This window comes from Ciconia boyciana, chromosome 12 (assembly GCF_034638445.1).
Source record: "Ciconia boyciana chromosome 12, ASM3463844v1, whole genome shotgun sequence".
Lineage (NCBI taxonomy): Eukaryota > Metazoa > Chordata > Aves > Ciconiiformes > Ciconiidae > Ciconia > Ciconia boyciana.
Window position 1 is genome coordinate 16899639 of NC_132945.1, and position 22847 is coordinate 16922485.

Here is a 22847-nt window from a genome sequence, read left to right on the forward strand (position 1 = left end):
CCACAGTATGTAGGGGGTTTGTTTGGGCAGGACCAGGATGGTTAGCAGATCCTCTGGTGTTAACTAGCCAAGTGGTTTCTGCTAAATTTATATCCCAGTACTTCCATGCCCCATTGCCCAACGCTCTCAACACAGTCTTTAACAGTCCATTATATCTCTCAATCTTTTCAGAGGCTTGTGGGCGATAGGGGATGTGATACACCCACTCAATGCCATGTTTCTTTGCCCAGGAGTTTATGAGGGTGTTTTGGAAATGAGTCCCATTGTCTGGGCACCACGTTGGGCACCAAAAAAGGACTGTGGTGGGATGACCCTGGCTAGACACCAGGTGCCCACCAAGCCGCTCTATCACTCCCCTCCTCAGCTGGACAGGGGAGAGAAAATATAACAAAACGCTCATGGGTCGAGACAGGGACAGGGAGATCACTCGCCAATCACCATCACAGGCAAAACAGACTCAGCTTGGGGAAAATTAGGTTAATTTATTACCAATCAAATCAGAGCAGGGTAATGAGAAATAAAACTAAATCTTAAAACACCCTGCCCCCACCCGTCCCTTCTTCCTGGGCTCAACTTCACTCTCAAGTTCTCCACCTCCTCCCCCTCAGCAGCGCAGGGGGACAGGAAATGGGGGTTGTGGTCAGTTCATCATAGATTGTCTCTGCCTCTCCTCCCTCCTCAGGAGGAGGACTCCTCACGCTCTTCCCCTCCTCCAGCGTGGAGACCCTCCCATGGGAGACAGCCTTCCATGAACTTCTCCAACATGAGTCCTTCCCATGGGCTGCAGTTCTTCACAAACTGCTCCAGCGTGGGTCCCTTCCACGGGTGCAGTCCTTCAGGAACAGACTGCTCCAGCGTGGGTCCCCCGTGGGGTCACAAGTCCTGCCAGCAAACCTGCTCCAGCATGGGCTCTTCTCTCCGTGGGGCCACAGGTCCTGCCAGGAGCCTGCTCCAGCATGGGCTTCCCACGGGGTCACAGCCTCCTTTGGGCATCCACCTGCTCTGGTGTGGGGTCCTCCAGGGGCTGCGGGTGGATATCTGCTCCACCATGGACCTCCATGGGCTGCAGGGGACAGCCTGCCTCACCATGGTCTTCACCACGGGCTGCAGGGGAATCTCTGCTCCGGCGCCTGGAGCACCTCCTCCCCCTCCTTCTTCACTGACCTTGGTGTCTGCAGAGCTGTTCCTCTCACATATTCTCACTCCTCTCTCCCGGATGATGTTGCACAGCAGTTTTTTCCCCTTCTTAAATATGTTATCACAGAGGCACTACCACTATCACTGATGGGCTCGGCCTTGGCCAGCGGCTGGTCCATCCTGGAGCTGGCTGGCATTAGCTCTATCGGATATAGGGGAAGCTTCTGGCACCTTCTCACAAAAGCCACCCCTGTAGCCTCCCTGCTACCAAAACCTTGCCACACAAACACAATACAAGATGAAAGGAAGACTACACTTTATCCTAGAAATGGTGATTATAATATATTTACCCTTGAAAATTTCCAGGTGTAACATTATTCACTTAATCATAAAATAGGAAGAGTGCTAGAAAACTGTCAACTAATAGAATGAAGTATCTTGGAGTGATGCGCAAAAACACAAAATAGGACTGACCTTCTCATCCAGCCATTTTTTGATTTAAAAAATCTATTTTTATCTCAGTTTCAACACCAGTAAAACACCAGTAAAACACAACCATAGAAAGAAAAATGGCTTCCTAATAAACAGCTCTGCTGAGGGCGATGCAGGAAAATACTTTTTGCAAAAATCAGCCTGCATCAGATGGCTGTTGCTGAACAACTAGCAAGGAGATAATGGTGCTTTATCTGCTGTTTGGGTTGTTCTTGGATTTGGTTTGTTGGGAATATAAAAGTTAACAAAACTTAGTCACTTTTGGTTCTGGGAGATCTCATTGGAGTTCCTGGGCCTGCTTGCCAAGACTCAGGGGCTTCTCTTTGGGCAAAGACACATGTGCAATTATAACCTGGGAAGGAAGCACATCACGGGGTATTCCACAAACAACAGATTCCTCGATAAGGTTCTGCCAAAGTTTCTTGGGGCCAGAGGAAATTAGATCGCTCAAATCCTGTTTCCTGGAATTGAAAGAAACTGTATTATAGACATTTGGTCCATAGTATGCACAGAACCACTGTTCTTTCCACCACAAATGAGTCCCTAAGCCTTTGAACACAAGGTAAGGTCTTCGGTACGTGAAGCCAAAAGCTGCTAAAAGTATAATTGCAAGCAGAGAAAACAATGGCAGTGCCCTAAGATGTTGAACTATCAGGGAGTTTGTTAGAAAAAAAGTGCCCAGAGAATTCTTAGAGGTACCTAAGGAACAGCAGGCAGGGGAGGAAAAAGAGGCCTATTTGGTCAAGGAGCATAGCACAGGCAACCACACACACATACCCCATGTCATTCTTTAAAAGAGAGCCCTGAGCATAGCTAGTAAACTTTAGTGATTTAACCTAGACTTCTGCAGGATTGGCCTATGACCTCTGCACTGTACTACTCCCAGACCACATTCCAATATCCCTATGATACACTAGGATATTTTTTCCACTATCCACTATAACTGAATTGCATCCCTCCATTACTGCAGGTGACTGTGCATGCTCTGAAAAACACATCATTTAAAAATGCTAAGTTTATCTAATTTAATTTTTTATAATTCCCAAATGTTAATTTCTAACTGTAAAAGCTAACATTTTTAAGTGCAAAACACACCTACCTTTACCAATGGTTCAGAATGGTTTAGCAATAAAGAGCTCAGAAGCAAATGCAGCAACTGAAGAAATGTCCTGGGATCCAAATTCAGAAACTTTTGCACCTAGCCAAAGCACTAAGGGTGTGATTCAGACAGAAGATTTTTCAGCCACTCTGTGGACCAGAGAGCCTTACAGCCAATCCCAAAAGGCAAAGCCAATGCATGTATAATACTTCCACTAATAGCACACACATCCTGCTTACCTTTTAGTAAAAGCAAATTTATGCTACAGTCACTTCAAGCCATAGGAAACACACACCTGACTGTATGTGAACACAAAGAAATTAAGTATTTCATTTTGTTTGATCTGTATGGAAAAAAACCCATATATTTAACATAAGCTCTTCTGTGTCAAAGTGTTGGGTTCCCTCAGCCAAAGGCCCACGCTACTCAGGGAATTTATGCAGCAGGAAGCCTTTGTCCATAACACAGGGTATGCTGTTTTCCTTCAGTATGCCAGGTAAACTCATGGCAGATGGAGAAGGCTAAAGGTTTTCTCTCTCCATCCTGAGTTTAAGGGGTGCACTTGCCCAGCACCCTGCCCCTCCAAAAGGCTGCAGATGGACCTTGTGTTTTCCACACACATCTTGAAAAGGGAAGATGACTTCCAAACCCCAGTCCTCTAAAATGGCCCCAGCTGAAAACTACAGCCATGTGTGGGGATGCAGGAGTTCAGTTACATGACCTCTCTCGCCCTTCCTGCGCTCCCCTCAGCACTTACCACTATTATATGGCTCTGTGACCTTAGTTCTCCTCTGTGACATTAGTTCTCCTCTGATGGCATGCTTCTACAAACGTAAGTAGGGCCTTACAAAGCCAAAGAGAGAAAAGGCAGTCTGAGGTTTGAAGCTGAGGGTCAGGATCCGAACAGGACAAGAATCTGGGAAAGGTCAAGAAAATTCTACGTAAAGAACCACTTTCTGTAAATGTTAGCCTTAAATATAGTCATCTCGCATAAAGGCAACCTACTTTTTCAAGCGTCAGCATCAGTAAGTCCTTTCCCAAAGCTTCTCATGGAAGGTGCTGCAGGAATGGGTTCACAAAGGTATTGCTTCAGGCCAAACACAATTTTTTGTAGCAAAAGGAATAAAGTTGAGGGCTGACTCAATGAAGAGCCTTGTGGCAGAGCAGTGAGACGGCAAGAAGGGTGTCTGTCAGTAACCAAAGACAGAAGCACTAAAGCACTCACACAGCCCCAGTGAGGTACGAGGAGAGGAGGACAAAGGAAAAAAATCACTTGTTTGTGGACTACAATGCCAGAAGGAACCAAAAGATTATGCAGCCAGACAACTGGTATAAAACAGGTCACAGATTCAGGAAGCGTCTCCGCACTGACAGCCTTTGTGTCTTCAGCTGAAGTGTAAACCATTCACCCTCGATGCAAAGACAAGACAGAGAACCCAGAACTTCAACAGCTATGTTGTTTCAAAGCTTAGTTATAAACACACAGATTTTAAAAATCTATGCCTCATTTCTAATCTAAATTTGTCTAGCTTAGCTTTCAGACACTGGTTTTTGGATTTTTTTTTTTAAGCCCTTTTCTGCTGCACTCCCTGTAAGACTCTCTAGAAACTGGTGCTTTATTCTCATCCCCCAAAATCTAGACCTCAGGATCAAGTCATTTTGTCATCTAATTTATATCAGTCTCTAAGCAGTACACCATAGCAAGATCACAGAACTGCTGGAAGTCTGTGTAAGAAATCATCTCCAGACCTCCTGTTGAGGAACTGTTGCTGTAACAGCACCAACAACAGAATTCTGGCAGGAGTGGAATTAAAGATCTCCAGGAAAAAAGGCTCAATCTTGCATGGTTTTGTGCATTTTCCCTGCACTTGTCGGTGCACACACAGCACTTCGCAAGGTCAGTCTTAAAAAGCTGAATTCAACAAGTTTAAGTTCAGCAGAAGCAACAGACAAACCCTAGCGACCCTTCTCCTCCTGCGTAAGCGAGCGAGTTCCCCCTCGCACTCCTTCAGCTCAGGCCAGTGCTCTCACGCCTCGCTCCCTTCTTCCCGGCAGCAGGGCAGGGGGTGAACGCCAGCCCCGACCCCGCAGCGGCGGCTCTCGACGGGCCGGGCGAGGCTCTCCCGCACCCCGGCGGGCACCGGCACGACTTCAGCGCAGCCGCTCCACACCCGCGCCCTCGAAGGACGCTTTAAAAAGTTACCGCCGGCCGGGAGCGGGGTGAGAGAGCGGCGGGCGGCTCCGGCCCGGGGGTAGGGCCCGGCCGTGGGGCGGCCTCGCGGTGGGGCAACCCCGACGGGGCGGCTCTCTGCCCGCCCGCCCGCGGGGAGGCCGCCGCGGGCCCGGCCCCTGCGCGGCGAGCGGGGCCCGGCGCGTCCCACCCCCGGCCTTGACGCCAGCGCGCTAATGAAATGCTAATGCCGGGGCGCGGAGCCGGGCGCTGCCCGCGCCAATAAAACCCGGCGCGGCGCGGGGGCCCTGCCCGCCGCCAGCCCGCCGCTATGCAGAGCGCGACCCCCGCCGCCCCGCCGGCTCTGCACCTCCTCGGCTCCTCCTTCATCGACAGCATCCTGGGCCGGGGCCCCGCCGCGGGGCGGCACGGTGAGGGGCGGCGGGGCTGGCGGCGGGGGGCGCTCCCCGCTCGCCCCGGTAACTCCCCGCTTCTCTCCCCTCAGGCGAGGAGCGCGCGGCTCCGCCGCGGCCGGGCCGGGCGCGCGCCCCCGCGGAGGAGCCGGTGGCGGCGGCGGCCGGCGGCGAGGCGCCGGGTCCGCTGAAGAGGAAGCAGCGGCGGTACCGCACCACGTTCAGCACCTTCCAGCTGGAGGAGCTGGAGCGCGCCTTCCGCAAGTCCCACTACCCCGACGTGTTCACCAGGTAGCGGCGGGCGGGGGCGGCCTTCCCGGGCGGGCGGGCGGAGGGAGGGCCGGGGCCGCGGGCGGCGCTCCGGCAGCGCGGCGGCTAACGGTGTGCTGCCCCCGCAGAGAGGAGCTGGCCGTGCGCCTGGACCTGACGGAAGCCCGCGTGCAGGTGAGTGCCGGGGCGCGGCGCGGGCCGCGGGGCTGCCTCGTCCGCGGAGCCGCCGGTGCCGAGGGAGCCGCCCGCCCTCCGCCCGCCCGCCGCGGCCTCCCCGGGGCCGGGGGGCCGAGTGGCGCAACCGCCCCGCGGGGGGCTGAGAGCAGCTGTTAAAAACAGCGCTTCGTCCCCCCTTGCGCCGCTGGGCGGGAAGTCCGTGGCGGCGGGGGCCGCAGGAGGTCGGGGTGCGGCGAGCCCTCCGTCTCCGTTAGTTCCTGACGGACGGAGAAATGGGCAAGTTACCTCAGCGACGGGAAAACAAACCGCGTCGTAGAAACATTCCCAGATCGCACTTCACGCTCCCGCTTGCTGCCGTCTTTGTGGGTCTACGGGCAGCTACTGTCTCCTGAGTTTTGAGAGTATAAAAACAGGATTAAAAAAAGGAGTTGGTTTACAGCAAATGAGGGGTTCAGTGAGGCATCCCAAGTTGTTTACCTAGGCTTCAGAGAAGCTTACACCCTTTTCTTGCTCTAACTTAGCTCAGTGAAACAGTCACACTTCTAAATGACTGGTTAAAACAAATAAAAGATTAAGTTGGCATTCTTATGACAGTCAGGCACTGTACAGGAGAATTTTATGGCCTGGCTGGGATGTAATAATAGGAACACCCGTAGAGCTTGAGCATACAGAAACAGACACTAAGCATCTCGTAGCCTGCAGTTTTCTTAAACTACGAATGACCCCAGTAGCTTTTCCTGACTCTAAGGACTCATTTAACCATACCTCTTAAGAAACAGTTTCGTTAGATTCATTTCTTGTATAAGCTAGAAATCCCTTTTTATACAGAAACATTAGCTTTTTTAAGAAAAAAAGTTGTTTCAAAAGATGTGAAGGCTTTCAAGTATTTTTAAGCTCAAAATGACAATGGTACTAGATTTGGCTTGTGCCGTATATCGGATATTGACTGAACTCCTGTTCCAGCGCAGCTCTGGGTATGTGCATACTTGTGAAAGACTGCGAACTGGTGCAGCTGCTCCCTGTGACAGCCCTCCTTATTCCTGCAAAGCTTTGTCACTGTTCATGCCAGATCCTTGCTTATATATGTTGTCGTTACTTCAGTCACTGGATCTGTGATGGTTCGCACTAGCTAACGTCTGTAAAGCTGTAAGTTTTTTAGCTTTTTATTTTAATATCCACCATCTTCAGAAAAGGCCTTAGAAGTATGAACAGTCTCATCTGAGACTGTTCTGACTCATCTGAGAATAGCTGGATGTAGTTTTCATCTCTCTTTTGTGGACTTGGAGGAAATGATGTGCCCTCCCCTCTCCCTACCACCAACAATCACTAAAACTTCTAGTCACTGGAATACCCTAATATCTGGCAATTACACATGGCATCTACTAGTGGAAAGGACATGGGAGAAAAGCTGTTAACTTACCTGTTACCGTCACATTCACTTTGTGGGATACTTGCTCTGTAGTCCATTTGACCTGTGAAGGAATGGTGCAGTGGTAGATGGCAAAGAGGAACTCTTCTCTTAATGACTCATCTAAAAAAAATGGAAATGTTTGGGTTTGGAGTCAAAAAGGAATTAACAAGCAAAATAGCAGAGTTGATGTATGCCCAGTGGATGGAAGGAACAGCAGAGAGCTGTTCCTTGCACCTCCTTACTCCTTGTCAGATCTTAACGCAAGTCTCCTGGGCGTGAGCACACAGCACAGTTTGCTTAGGGTGAACTTCCAGCGCGCAGTGCCTCTGCCTGCATATGTGTTCTTGTCCTGTGGTAGATGGGAGACAACTTAGCCTGGAGGGAAGAGGATGCACAGGCACAGCTACTATATAGATGGTGATGTACTGTACTTAACAAGCCATCTTAATTCCCAAGTACTTGCCTCGTATGCCCATGCTCATAGTTGCTCTGTATGATGTCCTGTGTGACATGAAGATTTCCATACCTCTCCCATAGTACCTGGCTAAACCAGCTGACATGAAAAGTGGTATCTTTTTATTTACTCAAGTGTAAACCCAGGAAACTAATTAATGGAATGCAATCAGACCATTTCTTCACCTCAGTGTGTTTTCAAACTGAGGTCTGCTTCTTTGGGGAGAACCCTCCATCAACCAGCTGAAATGGGTACCAGCCACCACATTGTCCCTCACTATTGCATTTTGAGTCTTACATGAAAATGAACAAATAAGAGAAAATTTGCCAATTAACATAATCTCATTTCAGCATCACTTCAAAGAGATCCCCCTCACCCAACCCCCATTATTTGCTTGTATAGAGGAAGGGAGATGGCAGCAAGAATCTTTGTATTCTTCCTTACCTTGGGAAAGGGGTAGTCTGAGAGTCTGCAAAACCTCTTTGCAATCTGAAGCCATGTTGGGATGCTCTTCAATAGCATTCGCATCTGTTGTTGCCATTCTGCTTCTCATAATTCATATTGTTAGGATGGGAGGAAAATAAGAAGAAGTTAAAGGAATATTTTATTTTCTTAATGTGAGGAGTGAAACATTACTTGAGTATTTCAGTACCATAAACTGCATCAGTGTTAAAACATTAGCTTACAAATATAACTGATCTAAGCATCCTTGTCATATTTTCTGATTACGATCCTGTATTCAGCTACAGTAGAAACACAATACAGTTAGTCACATCTATGTGTCTTTTTATCATTGTTAGCTATTACATCAATTAAATAGGATACATTTTTAAAGAAAATTCCAGCAAGAAAGCTATCAAATTTTACACGCTCACCTTTTTCTTTTTAAAAGACCTAAATCTGTGTGGTGCTAGTGATCACAAAAATAATCTGGGTGATATTTAGCATACAATTCAAACTTGATGGTTTCAACTTCATCTTTGAGTATTAAGTAATGCATTTTTTCCAAAGTATTTTACCACTGACATTACAGTCATACCATAAAAATCTTAAGACTGGTATAGCAGTTTCTGTTATGTTTAGTTTGGCATTTCAAATGCGTCTGAAAATAGAGTAAAGACAAGTTAAGCCTTTTATTGGAAGCAAAGGAAAACTGCTTAACAAAAGGTTTAAGATGACTAATCTGAATGTTAATGACTATAATGTACGCACTGAATTTTGAAAGCTGTTTGTCATGTCAGTGTAAGGTATGAGGCATGCCTTTGCTCCTTTTATCACTTGCATTGATGAGTTTGTACCAGTAAGGAACTGAAAGCCAGCTTTTTTCTTAAGGGGATTATTATCCAGTTTGATAAATACAAAATCTGAGAGATGACTAAGTAAGTTTGGTTGTAAACCTAAAATCGCCTGGAACGTTAAAAAAGTTATTCTGCAGTCAAAGTGCATGTCTGAGTGATCAAATGGATTTGCTTTAGGACAGAGAAAGCAGAAAAGCAGACATCTCATTTCGTGTTAGGCTTCTTTATGAAGAACGGGTTGAAGAACAATGCCAAGATTTAGTAAGGAAATTAATCCTTTGCAGCATTTGTTTTATCCTTTTTAGGAAAGGCTTTATCTGCATATCTGCAGTGTAAGACAGTTCACTGCCTTTTAATTGGATTTTATTTTCACAGAAAAAACTAACACCTTTGAGTTGGTGGTCTTCTCCTGTGAGATGTTAGCTAAGCTCCACTTACAAATATTTGGGATTACTGGTTAACAGTGATTTAAAGTCATCTGATCCCAGTAATTGAGTTCATTTTTCTTACTGGACCCCTGTGTTGGACTAATACAGACCAAGTGTCTAGTCCTCACTGCCATGCAGGCATAGCCGTCTGGTGTTTCACTGGTTCAGATATTCCTTTGTAAGACATCTGATCATTTAAAGCCTGTGGTTGCTGGAGAAATGGCCAAAGAATGAGTCAGAGCACTCAAGAATTTTAAGTACCAACTTCAAAACTTTGATGTTCTGACTTTCCTTCTAAGGGCACCTCCCTCTGCCAACTGCCTGTACAGTGAGACCGTTCTGTGTTACGTACATAACCTGAGGGGTATGAATCCCTCCTACAGGAGGACAGCAACTTCCCTAGAGTAGAGTAGTAATTCTGCAGCTCGCGCCCAAGAACCCCATAGCAAGTGCTTTGAAAGAGTAAATTGTTACTGACATATATAGGAACAACATCAAAGTCAGGACAGCAAGGCTGTGGCATGCTACAGCCTCCTGGTTCGGCTATCAGCACCCTGGTGTGTGGAGGAGAGCTTTCCTTCCAAACACACTTAATATTCTTTAAGCACCTGAAGGTAAGTCACATCACTGGAAATGGTTATTTGGCATGTCTGAGATTAAAGCAAGCAGTGAAGCTGGGAACCCCCAAAACCTGATTTTTAGATGTTACACAATAGAAATGTAAAACCCTTTGAAAACACTTTTTGACTGAAATATAATTACAGATACAAAAAGCAACTAATAAAAAAAATGCATCTGTAAAACTTCTGCATCCAAAGATTTTGTCATAATACAAATTTCTATAGAATTTTACTATTTCAGAAATACTAATACCAAAGGAATAACTATTTTTATCATCTGTTGTAATTTTTTTGAGACTTGAATTTTTGCAATTTAATTTTATTATTTTAGGTTGTTTTAGTAGCTTTGCTAGATTCCTATTAAGAAGTTATCTACATTGCATGGTAAAAGACCTTCATATTTGAAGTTTACCTTTGTCCCAAATCAGAAGTAAATTTCAGAAAGTGATAATTCCATACAGGACAGAAGTTGGTCTTTCCAGCGACTCTTGTTCCTTGTGTTACCACTTTCTACTAACTATTGAATCCTGATTAGAGCATTCAAGTATTATACATAGAACGTGCTTGCAAGCAGCTCACTGAATTTCAACAGTAGTTATATACAAGACTGCTGAATGAGATTATGGGCCACAGCTAATGCCTTTCTTCCAAATCCAGATCCAGTTCAGAATCCATCTTCAATGGCCTCCACTGCAGAGGGGGCTAGAAGACCTGAGCAGCTGAGTGCATTGGGATGTTGAGTGTTCAACCTCGACAGCATCCACTTTTAAATATCCTTGTTTTAGGTCCTCTCTCCCTTGTTTTAGAGCTGATGCTTTTCACTCTACTCTCTGCTACCATCCTGGGTCTGAAAGGTTCTGCTCAGTGAATGCTAAATAGTAACAGTGTGAAGAGTCAGTTTTCTGATCTGTAAATTCAATTGACTAAAGTCTTTAAAAGATGTTTAATGGGCTAAAATAATGACTAGTCAGGCTTGAAGAGGCAATATACTCAAACAAAACTAATACTAGCTAAAGCCCCTTTAGGAACAGCTTGATACCCTGTTCTAATACTGCTTACTAGATTTTCTAGTTTATTATTGGCTTTCACTGCAACTCAGTTAATCACTTTCATGTAACTATATACTGTTTGCATTCATAGTAGATAATGAAAGCTTCTAATTTTACTTCTGAATCCTCTGTATAAAAATGTATGGTCCAGCTATCAAGATAAAAAACACACACCATATATTTGGCCTAGTTACTCTTACAGTCATGATTAAGTTGCTTCCTGAGGTATCTGTACAGAAATAGGCACCTCTTGAATGGCTTTGCTGAAATTTAATTTTCAATAAAGAGCTTATGAAAGGAAGAATGATAATTTTTAACAACTGATCATGAGTTCTCAGGTGATAGGTTTATATATTACAATGGCTTTAAAACATATGGGACTATTCAGTCAGAGCTAGAGAGTAGTCAAATTTACAATATTTATAACTGATTTATTTCTTAATAAACCCACTAAGGCATTTGTGAATGGATCTTTAATATTAAAGAAGTGGGTTTTGGTTTAACAGTAAATAATTTTGCCGCCTGTATCACTGCATGCAGTAGTAGCTGGTAAGACAAACTGCAGAGTAAGTTCAGCTAATGCCTTTATAATTTCTTATTGAAGGTCTGGTTCCAAAACAGAAGGGCAAAGTGGAGGAAACGTGAAAAAAATGAAATTCTGGGGACTGTTCCAGGAATCTCCTTAACGCACCCACTTGGTCTATTTTTGGATGTTCCACTGAGTCATTCTCCCCTCCTAGATCACACGTGGAGGTCAATGCCTCTTTCAACATTGGCTGTGCCATCCATGTCTCCAGCCTTTAGTCCTTCAACCTTAGGGCCATTTGGCCTCAGCAGCCTTACCTGGACTTCTCTCTTCAGAAATCCTATTTTAAATCCACATTTTGGAAGGTATAGAATTAAATTTTTTTCTAAATCTCAAAACTGTTAAAAAATGCTCTATTTTTATTAGTTTGATGCTCACATGTTCTCAATAAACTTGCTCCCATAGATAAATAAACTTACTAAAATGGGGTTAGTTCCTGTGTAGGATCACTTGATTAGGAATAGCAAGATTCAGCTTTAAGTCATGTTAGTAAAAACTTAACATGTAATTGCTGTTTAAAGAACAAGCGTGCACACTTACTGAAATTTTGGTCTCGTTGAACTCTAGCGTTCACACAGACTGCTGTAATCTAGGTTGCTCCAGCTCCATCCTTATCTCACAGACTGACACAGATTATACACCATAAAGATGCGGCTGCAGACAGACATGGCTTGTAGGTGATTTGACAGAAAAAAAGGTTTTAAACATTTCTTCTCAGGAGACCAGGAGCCTGGCTACATATGCAAGAGTGACACAGCTCTAGAGAGAGAGATTGAGAGAAAGAGAGAGATCCTCCTGATTCTTACATATCCTACTAAAAGCCAGTCCTTTTCCCTTGGCAGGTGATGTGCTCTCAACGCATAGAGCAAGCCCACAGCTAGCCTACTTTTCTTTCTCTGTAGTCAGACACCTAGAACTCCAGCAATTCATTTCAGCTGAACCTGCTGTCTGGGCTTTCTTGCCCAGTGACCTGAAATTTATCAGCAAAATGCTGCTGCTGCTCTAGTGCACCCCATAAAATAGGAAAAAAGCACATGTGTAGTGTGTGTGTGTGTGTGTGTACATATAATAGGTGTGTAGATATATAACAAAAAAAAAAAGATAGCGCTCTCCTCTTGCTGAAATTACAGCCTGTATCGTAGTTCCACGTTAACAGACAGACAAATGCTGCTTTTCACATGGAATAACTTGTCTGAACAAATTGGCTGCATGAACAGCCACATAAATTGGTCTTTTCGTGAGGTGGTTTATTGCTTTCACAGAACAGGCTGATCTACAGCATCCAAGGTTTGTTTAGAAAGGATTTAGCAGTAGGAGTTAAGCAAGTGGTTGCTGTTCTAGGTATCCACATGCCATGTCTGATCGTCTCTCTTATTTATTTTAGTTAAAAGTGTTTGGGTTTTTGTTTGGGGCGGGGTTTTTTGTTTGGTTTTTTTTAAGGGCAAGACACTATATTGCAAAATAAAGCTAAAATACATTCCGGAAAACAAAATGTGCATTTGGAAGAAATTGGAAATTTTGTCACGTTTTTTTTCTAATGCTTTGGGTGGGGGAAGTTGCAACTCAGTAAGTATTTGTTCTCCAAAACAACTCTTAATTTGGATAATATTGACTTCTTTCAAATACAGGTTTCTCAGTGCTTTAAATCCTCTCATGACAACAGCTTCAGTACTAATGAAAACTCCTGGACCCCCGTCAGACCCTGCTCTTACTGCCTTCGCTGATCCAGCAGCAGTTGAAAGGAAAACATCAAGCATTGCAGCACTAAGACTCAAAGCGAAAGAACATTCAGCTCAAATCCCTCAATTAAACCTCATCTCCAGTCTTACAAACACTAACAAAGAACTTTGTTAGGAGCTCTCCCACAGACTACAGCCACGGAGGGGAAAGTGAATGCCTTCTCCAATAAGTAGCTCCCGTTAGAGAGACACATTTAAAAAAAGAAAGAAAACACACACACACACACACATACAGAGCTGTAGTTCCTCCATCTTCAGTAACGGGCTGAAAGGAAATAACCCTGCTAAAAATTGGTTTCCTTCATTACGACATGAAATCAGCTACTAAATTGGCTTGTATCGTTTCTGACACTATAAAAATAGAAGCAGGAACTCTCTTATCTTTGTAATTCAGCCTAACACGAATCTGGAGCTTTGAAATCCCCAAAGTCACCAGATGCTAGTCCAAAGGTTCAAAATTCTTTGTAGGAATAACTTCAGTTTTCTAAGCAATTCTTAACTCACTTCTCAGGAGGAACTCTTACATGCAGTACTTGAGACGTAAGAATCGGTACACAGTTACTAACTTTGAGACCATGCTTCATGTTGAAGTGCAAGTGCCAGTGAAATCTCACATTTTAGACAGACTTAGCAGGAACGAGATGGGGAGTATTTTCAGTATAGGCATTTGATTCACAACTAGGTTTGTATAAGGAGTACCTTGTTTCAAACTAAAAAAATAAATGTTTGCTTTATGTTCAGGGTGGCAATGTTTTAATAATTAAAAAAGTTTAACCTTTGTATATGAAAACTGTATCCTGTGAAAGTAGGTTATCAATGTGCAGTAAATTGGGTGTAGTTCTCTATGTATGTATATAAATATCAATACGTAGCTTATAGCTGTAAATATGAGGTTGCTGAATACTTTTAGCATGATTACTGGCACATCTTACCGGACCAGTAAGTTAACAGATTACTTGTATATTTCCAGACATTTAATGCCTTGAGTAGATTCAGAATTTAAGTGAAAACTAAATGTGAAGCGTTAAATTATTCCTTGGACTGATGTTGGAATGAGTGAAAACAGAGGCCTTAACTGAGCAGGAGTCTACAGTTCATCAAAATCCTGGACTCCCTTTCTGGCCTCAGACAGGTCATTTGAAAGTTTTTGCTGAATTTCCCCATCCAGGAAATGGGACCAAGAACAACTCTCTCACCTATGGGTCTGATGCTTTAGTGTAAAGTGAGGGTAAGTAGTACCCTCCTTTTGCAGCTTACTTGCCTACCTCACAGGGCTGTTGTGAGGACTGATTAAACAAACGTGACACTGTGCAAATGGTGGAGTTATACAAGTGCTAATTGTTGCTTAGCAATTACAAAAGACAGGCCAACAGCTGACTACACATGAAGATCACCTTTCCCACATCTGTAGCGGCGGTCCAAGCAAGCTCTGTTTCTGTGGGTTGATGGGACAACATGGAACTCTCCATTGATGCTGCCTGGTTCCTCAAGACTGTTCTCAAGCACGCACTTACATTTACACTGAAAAGATTTTGTATATTTTAGAACTTCTTTCTCAAGGCAGCTCTGGGACTACTCTTAAGACCACGCAGATGTTTTCAAGGGTAGTGTTTTGAGTGCAGAGCTCCAGCTACCTAACTGCTGCTTCTGTAGATTCCTCTGAGCTTGTACGTCGGTACGTGACAGAGAAGGCAGTTTGCTGGATCAGACAGACCACTTTTCCATTTCCTCTGAAATACTAATAGCTTTGCTCTTGAGTCATAACCTACCACAAGACTGGAAGTATTTCTGGGTTCATAGACATCATTGTTAGCATGGGTAGGAGAAGGTGGTGGTATTTTACTGTTAGGAAAAGCAAGCTTTCTACCCAAGTTACGCTAGGCCTGCACTGTGGGTCAAGCAGCAGGAGACTGGGGAGGTGATGTAACCAGGACCTCACACAAAATTTGAGTGTGTGACTTCCACAATGGCTATTTGCTTACACCAATCCACTCTCATGGCCCGGACTGCCAACAGGCAGCACAACACTGTATCTGCTCAAGCACTGAGTTTGTTCCGAATTAACCGTTCAAGTGTTAATGGCTTGAAAACTGTCATTACACAACTTAGGTTCTATTCTGTACGAGCTTCTGTGGCATCTTTCCTTGCCATCAGTGTCTCTCTCTTGCAATGCAAGGAGGTTCTGCAGGAAAGGAGACCATGTCACTGTTTCATTTAAAGTAGCAGAAACTGTCCTGCATTTGCCATGAGCCATTTAGAAAAGAACTCTGCAATAAAAATGAAATCTAGGTATTTTTGCCAAATTATATTCCTAGACAAATTAACCAGAAGCAGCATGTGAAAAATAACTGCTGGAGGCTGTTTTAATACATTGCATGAAATAGTCTGTCCTATATGGTCGCCAAAATCTTCATCATTGACCACAGGGCCACAGAGCTCTCACTCCGGTGGGGGGGTGGGGATCAAATTCACAAGCTAAAATTCCCTTGATTTCAGCAGTTACATCAGAGATAACTTTCATCTGTCCACAAAGTTTTTGCAACAGCTATGGACAGAAATAATTTCAGGGACAGCAATTAACACACAGAGGCAAGTAACTTCACTCATTTGCACTATAGCTTATGCCAGAGCGAGGAGCTGCTCCCTCTACCCAGCACACACAGCCACTTTAACGCCGCTCTGGGAACTGCAGGGCTGGGCAGCAGGGTTGGCTCCTAAACCCTTGCCAGATTGATTTGGTGTTGCTCTTTCCTAATTCTCCCAAGAAGGCACCCTTCCTCCAAGTCACCCTCCTCTCCTACTGAAACCACAGCCAAGCGCCTGCTTGGTACCGCTCCGCTGCCACCGCAAGCTGTGGCCTCTGCTTCTCCTGACGCTGTCATGCTGAGGCAGGATCAGTCTCCACTTTGGTGTATATTCATGCATGGCTCTGTGGCTTCAAGGTACCGTGTCCTATTTGATACCTGACAGAATTGCAGAGGTAAGTACCTTGCGTATTTTGTTACATTACTGATTAAATAGGAGCTGCCATTCCTGTGCCATTTGGGCAGAACATGGTGTCTGCAATCATTAGCATTTCTCAATGGATACAGGTAGAGAATACAGCTTACTGATGTTTCATCTGGTTTTAGTTTGAAATGCAGAGAGCTTTTCTTAAAGCTGGTTTCATTTTTTCTGCTTTAATGAGTCCTTCCAAGAAATTTCCATTCTTTCATGTGAATTGAAAAGCCAGCTGTGAGAGCTAATGATATTATGAAAATAAATATGCAGGGCAACACTTGAAATCAGCTTAGGAATCGGAGTGCGTCTGTAATCAAAACTCAACAAGCTTTTTATGTTAATTATTACTATCTTACAATGAAATATCACACCAAGGGAAGAAGGTTTACTCATGCAGTCTATTTTAAATTTAAATAGGGAGGCTTAATTACAAGCTATTATGGACATAGTGTTAAAGTGACATTTAAAAAAATGTTGGGGAGCATTTAACTGAAAAACCTTCAGCCTAGTTTCATAGCTACACATGGGTCAATACTCTTACCATGAACCAAGCAGGGACATTTACTTTCCTAGCTTTTCTCAGTGCAATGAGGAGAGCAGCATCTCACATTCTAAACAGGCCAGCCATTTTACAGAGAGTTTCTCACACTGAACATTGCAATTATTTCCTGACACTTTATCTTGCCTTATGCGCTAAATTCTTTAGTCCTTATTTAGGCAAAGCCTGCACTGATCTGGATTAAGACTGCAGGATTTGACCCTATGCCTCTCTTCTGAATAAAGAAGGGTTGCAGCCTAATTCTTCTTTGGGTGACATCAAGATGGTTTCCTGGCATAGGTTTCAACTGAAGCAGGCCTGGAGCCCTGGTTGTTTTATTGGGTTTGTCTGGTTTTCCTGAAAGCAAAAACGTAGGGGAGGATTTTCAAAGCAGCACGGAAGATCTGAATACACCACCACCCCCATTCACTTTCTACAGCCACTAGCCCACTGTGAAAAAAACCTCAATCTCCAAATTAAACCTCTTGACATTACCCTACATGTCACAATTTTTTGAGGTGTTTTGTTGGAAGATTCTGCAGCATATTGTTATCTTTTCAAGAAATGTTCACAAATATTTCTGTTGGAGTGCTCACATTTGGCTAAATTGTCAGGTTTGTTCTCTGCCCCAAGTTGAGTTCTGATACCACAGGACGTTGGGTAAATTTCCGTATTTCCAGTGACATAATATCATCAGAACCTTGCCTAGAAAGAAAGAACAATTTTGTTGGGGAAAAAAAAGGAGAATAATAGGCCAGGTGTTTGAAGAAAAGACAAAGAAACAAGCACAGTAGGGTGTTCTGACTCACAAATCTGTATTGAGAAAGAAGTATTCATGAAGAAAATTAATTTAAGAAGTATGTAGTTCAGGTTTTGAGCCCATAAGTTCCTTTCAAAAACAGATTAGTGATTAAAAACTTTTTTAGTCTAGCAATCTCTTAAACAATTAGCACAGTAATTGGAAAGGGACTACAAATTCAAATCTAGATGGACATAAAAGAGTTTCCCCATAGAGCTTTGCCTTGGTTTTGTGGGTAACTGGCATGCACCTGCCTTTACCATCAGTGGGGCTGAAATACTGAAGAAGTCTCTGAATAGGGATACAAATGCCCCAAACAGTAATGCCATACAAATTACTTAATTCATGTAAAGTAGAAGTAATTGTATTGATTATGAATGTGTGAGTGACTCCTTTATTTCAAGTTATATGAGATGTAAACCACCAGCTTGCAATGGGGTCCTCACGGCAAATTTGCCAACCATAGGGTGGGATGTTACTTATTTTCCTTATTCTGAACAGTAAATCTGAATGCACCACCGCATGGAAACAGAGATCTCCTGACTTTAATCTAAACCAGGTAAATAAGGATTTATTTGTAAAAATTCTTCTCTCCTCCAGCCAGGTAATAATTTTGCTCCACTTGTTCATCCTGCAAAAGATGCCTGAAATCAAAGGAAAAGAAAGATAAGGGAGAAACATCCCCAAACTTCAGGTGTTTTTCTCCAAGGCAGAACTTTGTTTTTCTTTTTGCTATTATTGAGATTTTTAACAACTTGTTCATTTTCAACCCTGTCATTAAACGCCATGGATCACAACTAGAGAAAGCTTAAAAGAAAAGAAAAAAAGGAAAAGAGAAAGAGAGAGAGAGATTGTGCATAGTGTATCCCTAGCAGTGTAATTATACTTACCAGCAAATGTCTGAGTTGTGGCTTCCCAGGAAGCTCTATGAACTAAATACACACAGGAAGCAGCACGTGATGATATGCATGCCACCTGTACTTCACTTGAGCTATACAACCACCCAAATTGCATAAAATGCAGTTAAGGACAGGGCACTTCTATAGACCTTATATTCAAGCAGCTCTACGTATGGATTACAAAGAAATCAAGCTAGTGGGTTGTGTTACAGTCCACACTGATCTACACGAAGCCATCCCCTGCTCCCGCGTGGGCCCTCCATGGCTGCAGTTCCTGTCAGGAAGACCAGCTCCCCGGGCTCTCTCCACGGCCGCAGGGCAGGCTCTGCTCGGGGCCCGGAGCGTCTCCTCCCTCCTCCTGCCCGGCCCTCGGTGTCGTGGGGCTGTTTCTCACACTTTTCCCCTCACCCCTCATTGCCCAGCAGCGTTTTGCCCTTTCCTAAAGGCGCTTTGCCAGAGGTGCCACCAGCCTCCCCGAGGGCCTCAGCTCTGCCCTGCGGTGGGGCCGCTGGAACCAGCGGGAACCGGCCACGTCCGGCACGGGGCAGCCCCTCAGCAGGGACCCTGCAGCCCCGCTGCCAGCGCCTCGGCACAGGCACCCAGCGCAGTGATGAGTACTTACAAGAAGGGATGTGTCACAAGCTCGTCTTCGCACCTAGGGCTTCCCCATGGCTTAAGAAATACTGACTTTAGCTAAGGCTGTACCTTCTGCCCGTACAGAACCTGTCCGTTCACTGCCTATACGCTACTCCCAGGTTTGGATGCCGTCCCGGCCATCCCTCCCGCCCCGTCCAGCCCTGAGGATAGAGAGGGCTGTCCCCGCTGCAGATGAAGGAGCGGCAGCACAAAGCAGCTAACGCGTTACTTCACAGCAGCGGCAGAGCACCTGCGAGAAGCCAGCTCTCCCAGCCACTTGTCCTCTCTTCACCCCTTGGCCATGCTGTCCCCCGTCCCCGAACGTATTCGGTTACTAAAAAATGTGAAGTTAACCTTCAAGGATTGAAGATGCTCAGTCAAGCAGTATGCCAAGGCACAATTCCTGGAAGGAACATAATATTCTCAATTAATTTCATTTGTTGGCTGCAGCAACATTTCCTATATTCCAGCTGAAGAAGAATTGCTCTGCGATGGCTGGCAGGAAGTCACTGGAAGATTGGGATGAGCTTGCAAAGTCACACTGATGGAGTAACAAAACTTTTACATTAAAAATATGTACTGAATGGAGGATTGTTGTTTGTTGTTGTTGTTTTTAATTTTCGAAAACCCAGCTTATCAGTAATGATCTGCAGAAAAAACTAGGACAAAATACCTGATGTAGCTGTTACAGATAAAAACTTAAGTCTTTGGTGTGAGCAGCCTAGTGACATTATTGTGAACTAAAGCAGAAGCAGACAAGACAGCTTGAATTACAGTTTCATCTGGTTCAAAAGGGTTGCTAGTAAAATGTATTTAGGTGATCTGCTAAAGAAAAGAATACATTGCATTTTGTAAGTACCCAGTCACAGCTAGAGATTTTGACAAAAGTTGACTTTCACACACAATTAAACAAAATAATTTCAGTTTTCTAGTTTCATAGAAGCTGATCCACACACTGCCCTATCTCCAGGGTTATTTTGTACTGCTAAAAAATCATGGGATTAATGTTTGTGAAAGAAGACAAGAAAGGACAGCATTATTATAGCCTTATTTTCTATATATCCCAAAGTGAATATAGGAAGAGAAGTGAAGGCGGCTGCAATGTTAATGTATGAGAAGAGCCTAGAGACATTCTCATCAGTAAGTCATCAGAACACCTAAGTCTTACCTCTGTTAGTGCTCTCTCAAACTGAACTAGTAGAGAAGTTGCTGACTGCAGCAATAAAGTTGTCAGTTGACGTTTTAGCAGTGGTGCTGCAAGCGTTCACCTTCTTTGTACAGAGCTAAGCAAGGAGAGAGTGAAGGCGTGAGGGGGCTACATCTGGAGGATGGAGGAACAGAAGGAAGAGATTCATACTCAGTTCCCAGCTCCACAGCAGGGTTTCTGCTTTGGGACTGTGGCGAGCGCACTGCTCTGAGCCCAGCCCTGGACGTAAAACAAATAACCCTCCCCAAGCAGAGCGGACGGCAAGTGCTAAGGATAAGGACTGCCAAGACACGGCCTTGAAGACATTAAAAGAGCAGCTCCAAGCATTACTAGAGCACACACAAAATTCTCAGTTTTAAAAATAACTCAATCTGCATCTCAATTTCTCCAAGTCCAAGGAAAGGCAGGAAAGAACATTTATTGTTTCCAGCACAGACAGGGCCATTACTAATAACTCTTACAGAATTTTACCTTATGAAGGTGCCATTACAAGAACAGTTATTCTTGAAAACATTTAAGACAAAAATGCATGTCTATGCTGCAGTCAAATATGTGAGATTATTCACAGCCTCAAAACTGAAGCGTTCAGCAGTTTTGCTTGTGGAAGAACACTTGGACCGGAGAAATAAAAAGTAGTGCAGACCATTCAGATGTCTGTACAAATCCCAGTCGTGTGAGACTTCGACATGCATGTCTAAGGATAACATACCTGACAATGAAAGGAAGCTTCGATTATTGTAGCAAATCTAAAAGGACCCTCCAAATCCCCACTGTTACTAGTAGTTAAAAACTAGTTATTCACACCATGCATTTGGCTAGGTGGTCTCCATTCACTGTTAAATCTTCCTGGCATCGCCAACAAACCAGTGCTTATTATGAGAAGTTCCTACACACTAGTAATGATTATAAAAGGAAGACATATTTCTTGACTGGAAAACAAACAAACAAAAGAACAAGAAAAACAATAAAACACCTAGCTCCATGCATACCAGACATCAAAGGCCCCAGCACCCTGCTTAATAGGAGCTATGGATCACTTTAACTAGAGGTAAACCAGCTCAGTCTGTCAGTGAGAAGCACAAGAGTCCTAACCATACTGAACTGAGTCTTTCTGGTCCTGCTGACGTATACTGTTAAGGGTACAGGGTTCAGAGATGTTAATAGTTACTACCATACTTGTAGTAGCCAGGAAGTTGGGGGTTTTGTAATTGACATATTCCCCAAAATTTTGAAATTACTATTCACTGTAAATAACTGTTTCCCCTGGAACTGCCCTTGTGCCAGGAAGCTAAGCCATGCTAGACAACCCAGAGCATTACCCTTCACTTCCAGAGCTTGCCAGCATTATTTTGGGGTTCTGGTTGTTTGAGGGTTTTTAAGCCCATTATTAATCTGTTATATTATGCCTTGCAAAATGTACTTTTATAAGTTATTTTTATAAACACAACTCAACTGAAATCATGGCTGCATAATAGTAATAAAACAAACCTACAAAGTTACAGTCTTAGATAATTCCTACATTACCTACAGGGGAGAATATGGGGGTTGTAGGAACAGAACATCCTTTCTTCTCTCCCTTTAAAGTTTAAAAGGTGTTACATAGAGACTTGTCAGTTTGGCAGCTATACATCAAAACAGACAGAAAATATTCTGTTCTCTGCTACTATTTCAATATTGAAAGGTCTCATACACAATGCAACAGATTCACAGCAGGTCCTTAAAAAATATTGTACCTTTAGTACCTCTGAGTAAACAGGGGACTTTAGAAGGAGAAAAATGAATACAAGCAGCAATCCAAACAAATTTTGAAATAATTTCACGAATGGTTTCCCTTTCAGAAGGATAAAAAACTCTGGCTACTCTCTAAAACACTCGACTGATAGCTTACTTATTAGACAAAAATTAGTGTCCATCCAACCATGAAAAAGACAAGCCATTATATACCATAAGAGAGATCAAACTGACATCAGCTACTGTACATCTTGACACTGACTACATAATCAAAGTAAACTTTGCTATATGTGACTGATCTAATGTACCTGTCAGTTATCACCATCCCTGCTCAGATGAGTTCGTGTGTCACCTATATACATGGGACAAAACAAATAAATAAATTGCAATGTTATCTCTTCAAGCTGCTCACACAATAAGGGGAGAGTGCTTAGTATTCCGTAATGGAGTTAGGAGTAATTTACTGAGAGATAATTTCTTTTGGACCTAAAATCTCCTGCCTCCCGTAGAGCAGACAAATAGAACTATCTAACAGGAAATGGGGCATGATAATACTGCTCTTTAAATAGAACTAGCAAAATGGAAATACAATAGGCATTACAAAATATACAGCTAACAGTTATCAAAACCTTTCATGTTTTTATAGCTATTTACTGCAAGAGACTGTATTAGCTGCTCCAGCCCATTTTAATAC

General features: G+C 43.7%; 1 protein-coding gene and 1 long non-coding RNA gene across 5 annotated transcripts; one reads left to right on the forward strand and one right to left on the reverse strand.

Moving 5' to 3' along the window:
* Positions 1-550: 550 nt before the first annotated feature.
* Positions 551-7481, reverse strand: LOC140658606 (uncharacterized). Of its 3 annotated transcripts, XR_012044793.1 has the most exons (6): positions 7412-7481; positions 7179-7289; positions 6044-6146; positions 3734-3787; positions 3486-3644; positions 551-2090 (listed from the first exon to the last, which is right to left on the reverse strand). It is a non-coding gene; the product is annotated as an uncharacterized lncRNA (long non-coding RNA). The 3 variants fall into 3 exon arrangements; XR_012044792.1 differs by lacking the exons at positions 6044-6146; positions 7179-7289; positions 7412-7481 and adding an exon at positions 4684-5117 and having other exon boundaries at positions 3734-4138; XR_012044791.1 differs by lacking the exons at positions 6044-6146; positions 7179-7289; positions 7412-7481 and having other exon boundaries at positions 3734-5117.
* ESX1 (ESX homeobox 1) lies at positions 4989-14652 on the forward strand. 2 transcript variants are annotated; one of them, XM_072877241.1, is made up of 5 exons: positions 4994-5329; positions 5404-5602; positions 5710-5755; positions 11623-11909; positions 13233-14652. In XM_072877241.1, the coding sequence occupies exons 1-5, from the start codon at positions 5230-5232 to the stop codon at positions 13456-13458; spliced, it is 858 nt and encodes a 285-aa protein (XP_072733342.1). In that variant the 5' UTR covers positions 4994-5229; the 3' UTR covers positions 13459-14652. The 2 variants fall into 2 exon arrangements, with proteins under 2 accessions (XP_072733343.1, XP_072733342.1); XM_072877242.1 differs by lacking the exon at positions 11623-11909 and having other exon boundaries at positions 4989-5329.
* Positions 14653-22847: the final 8195 nt, after the last annotated feature.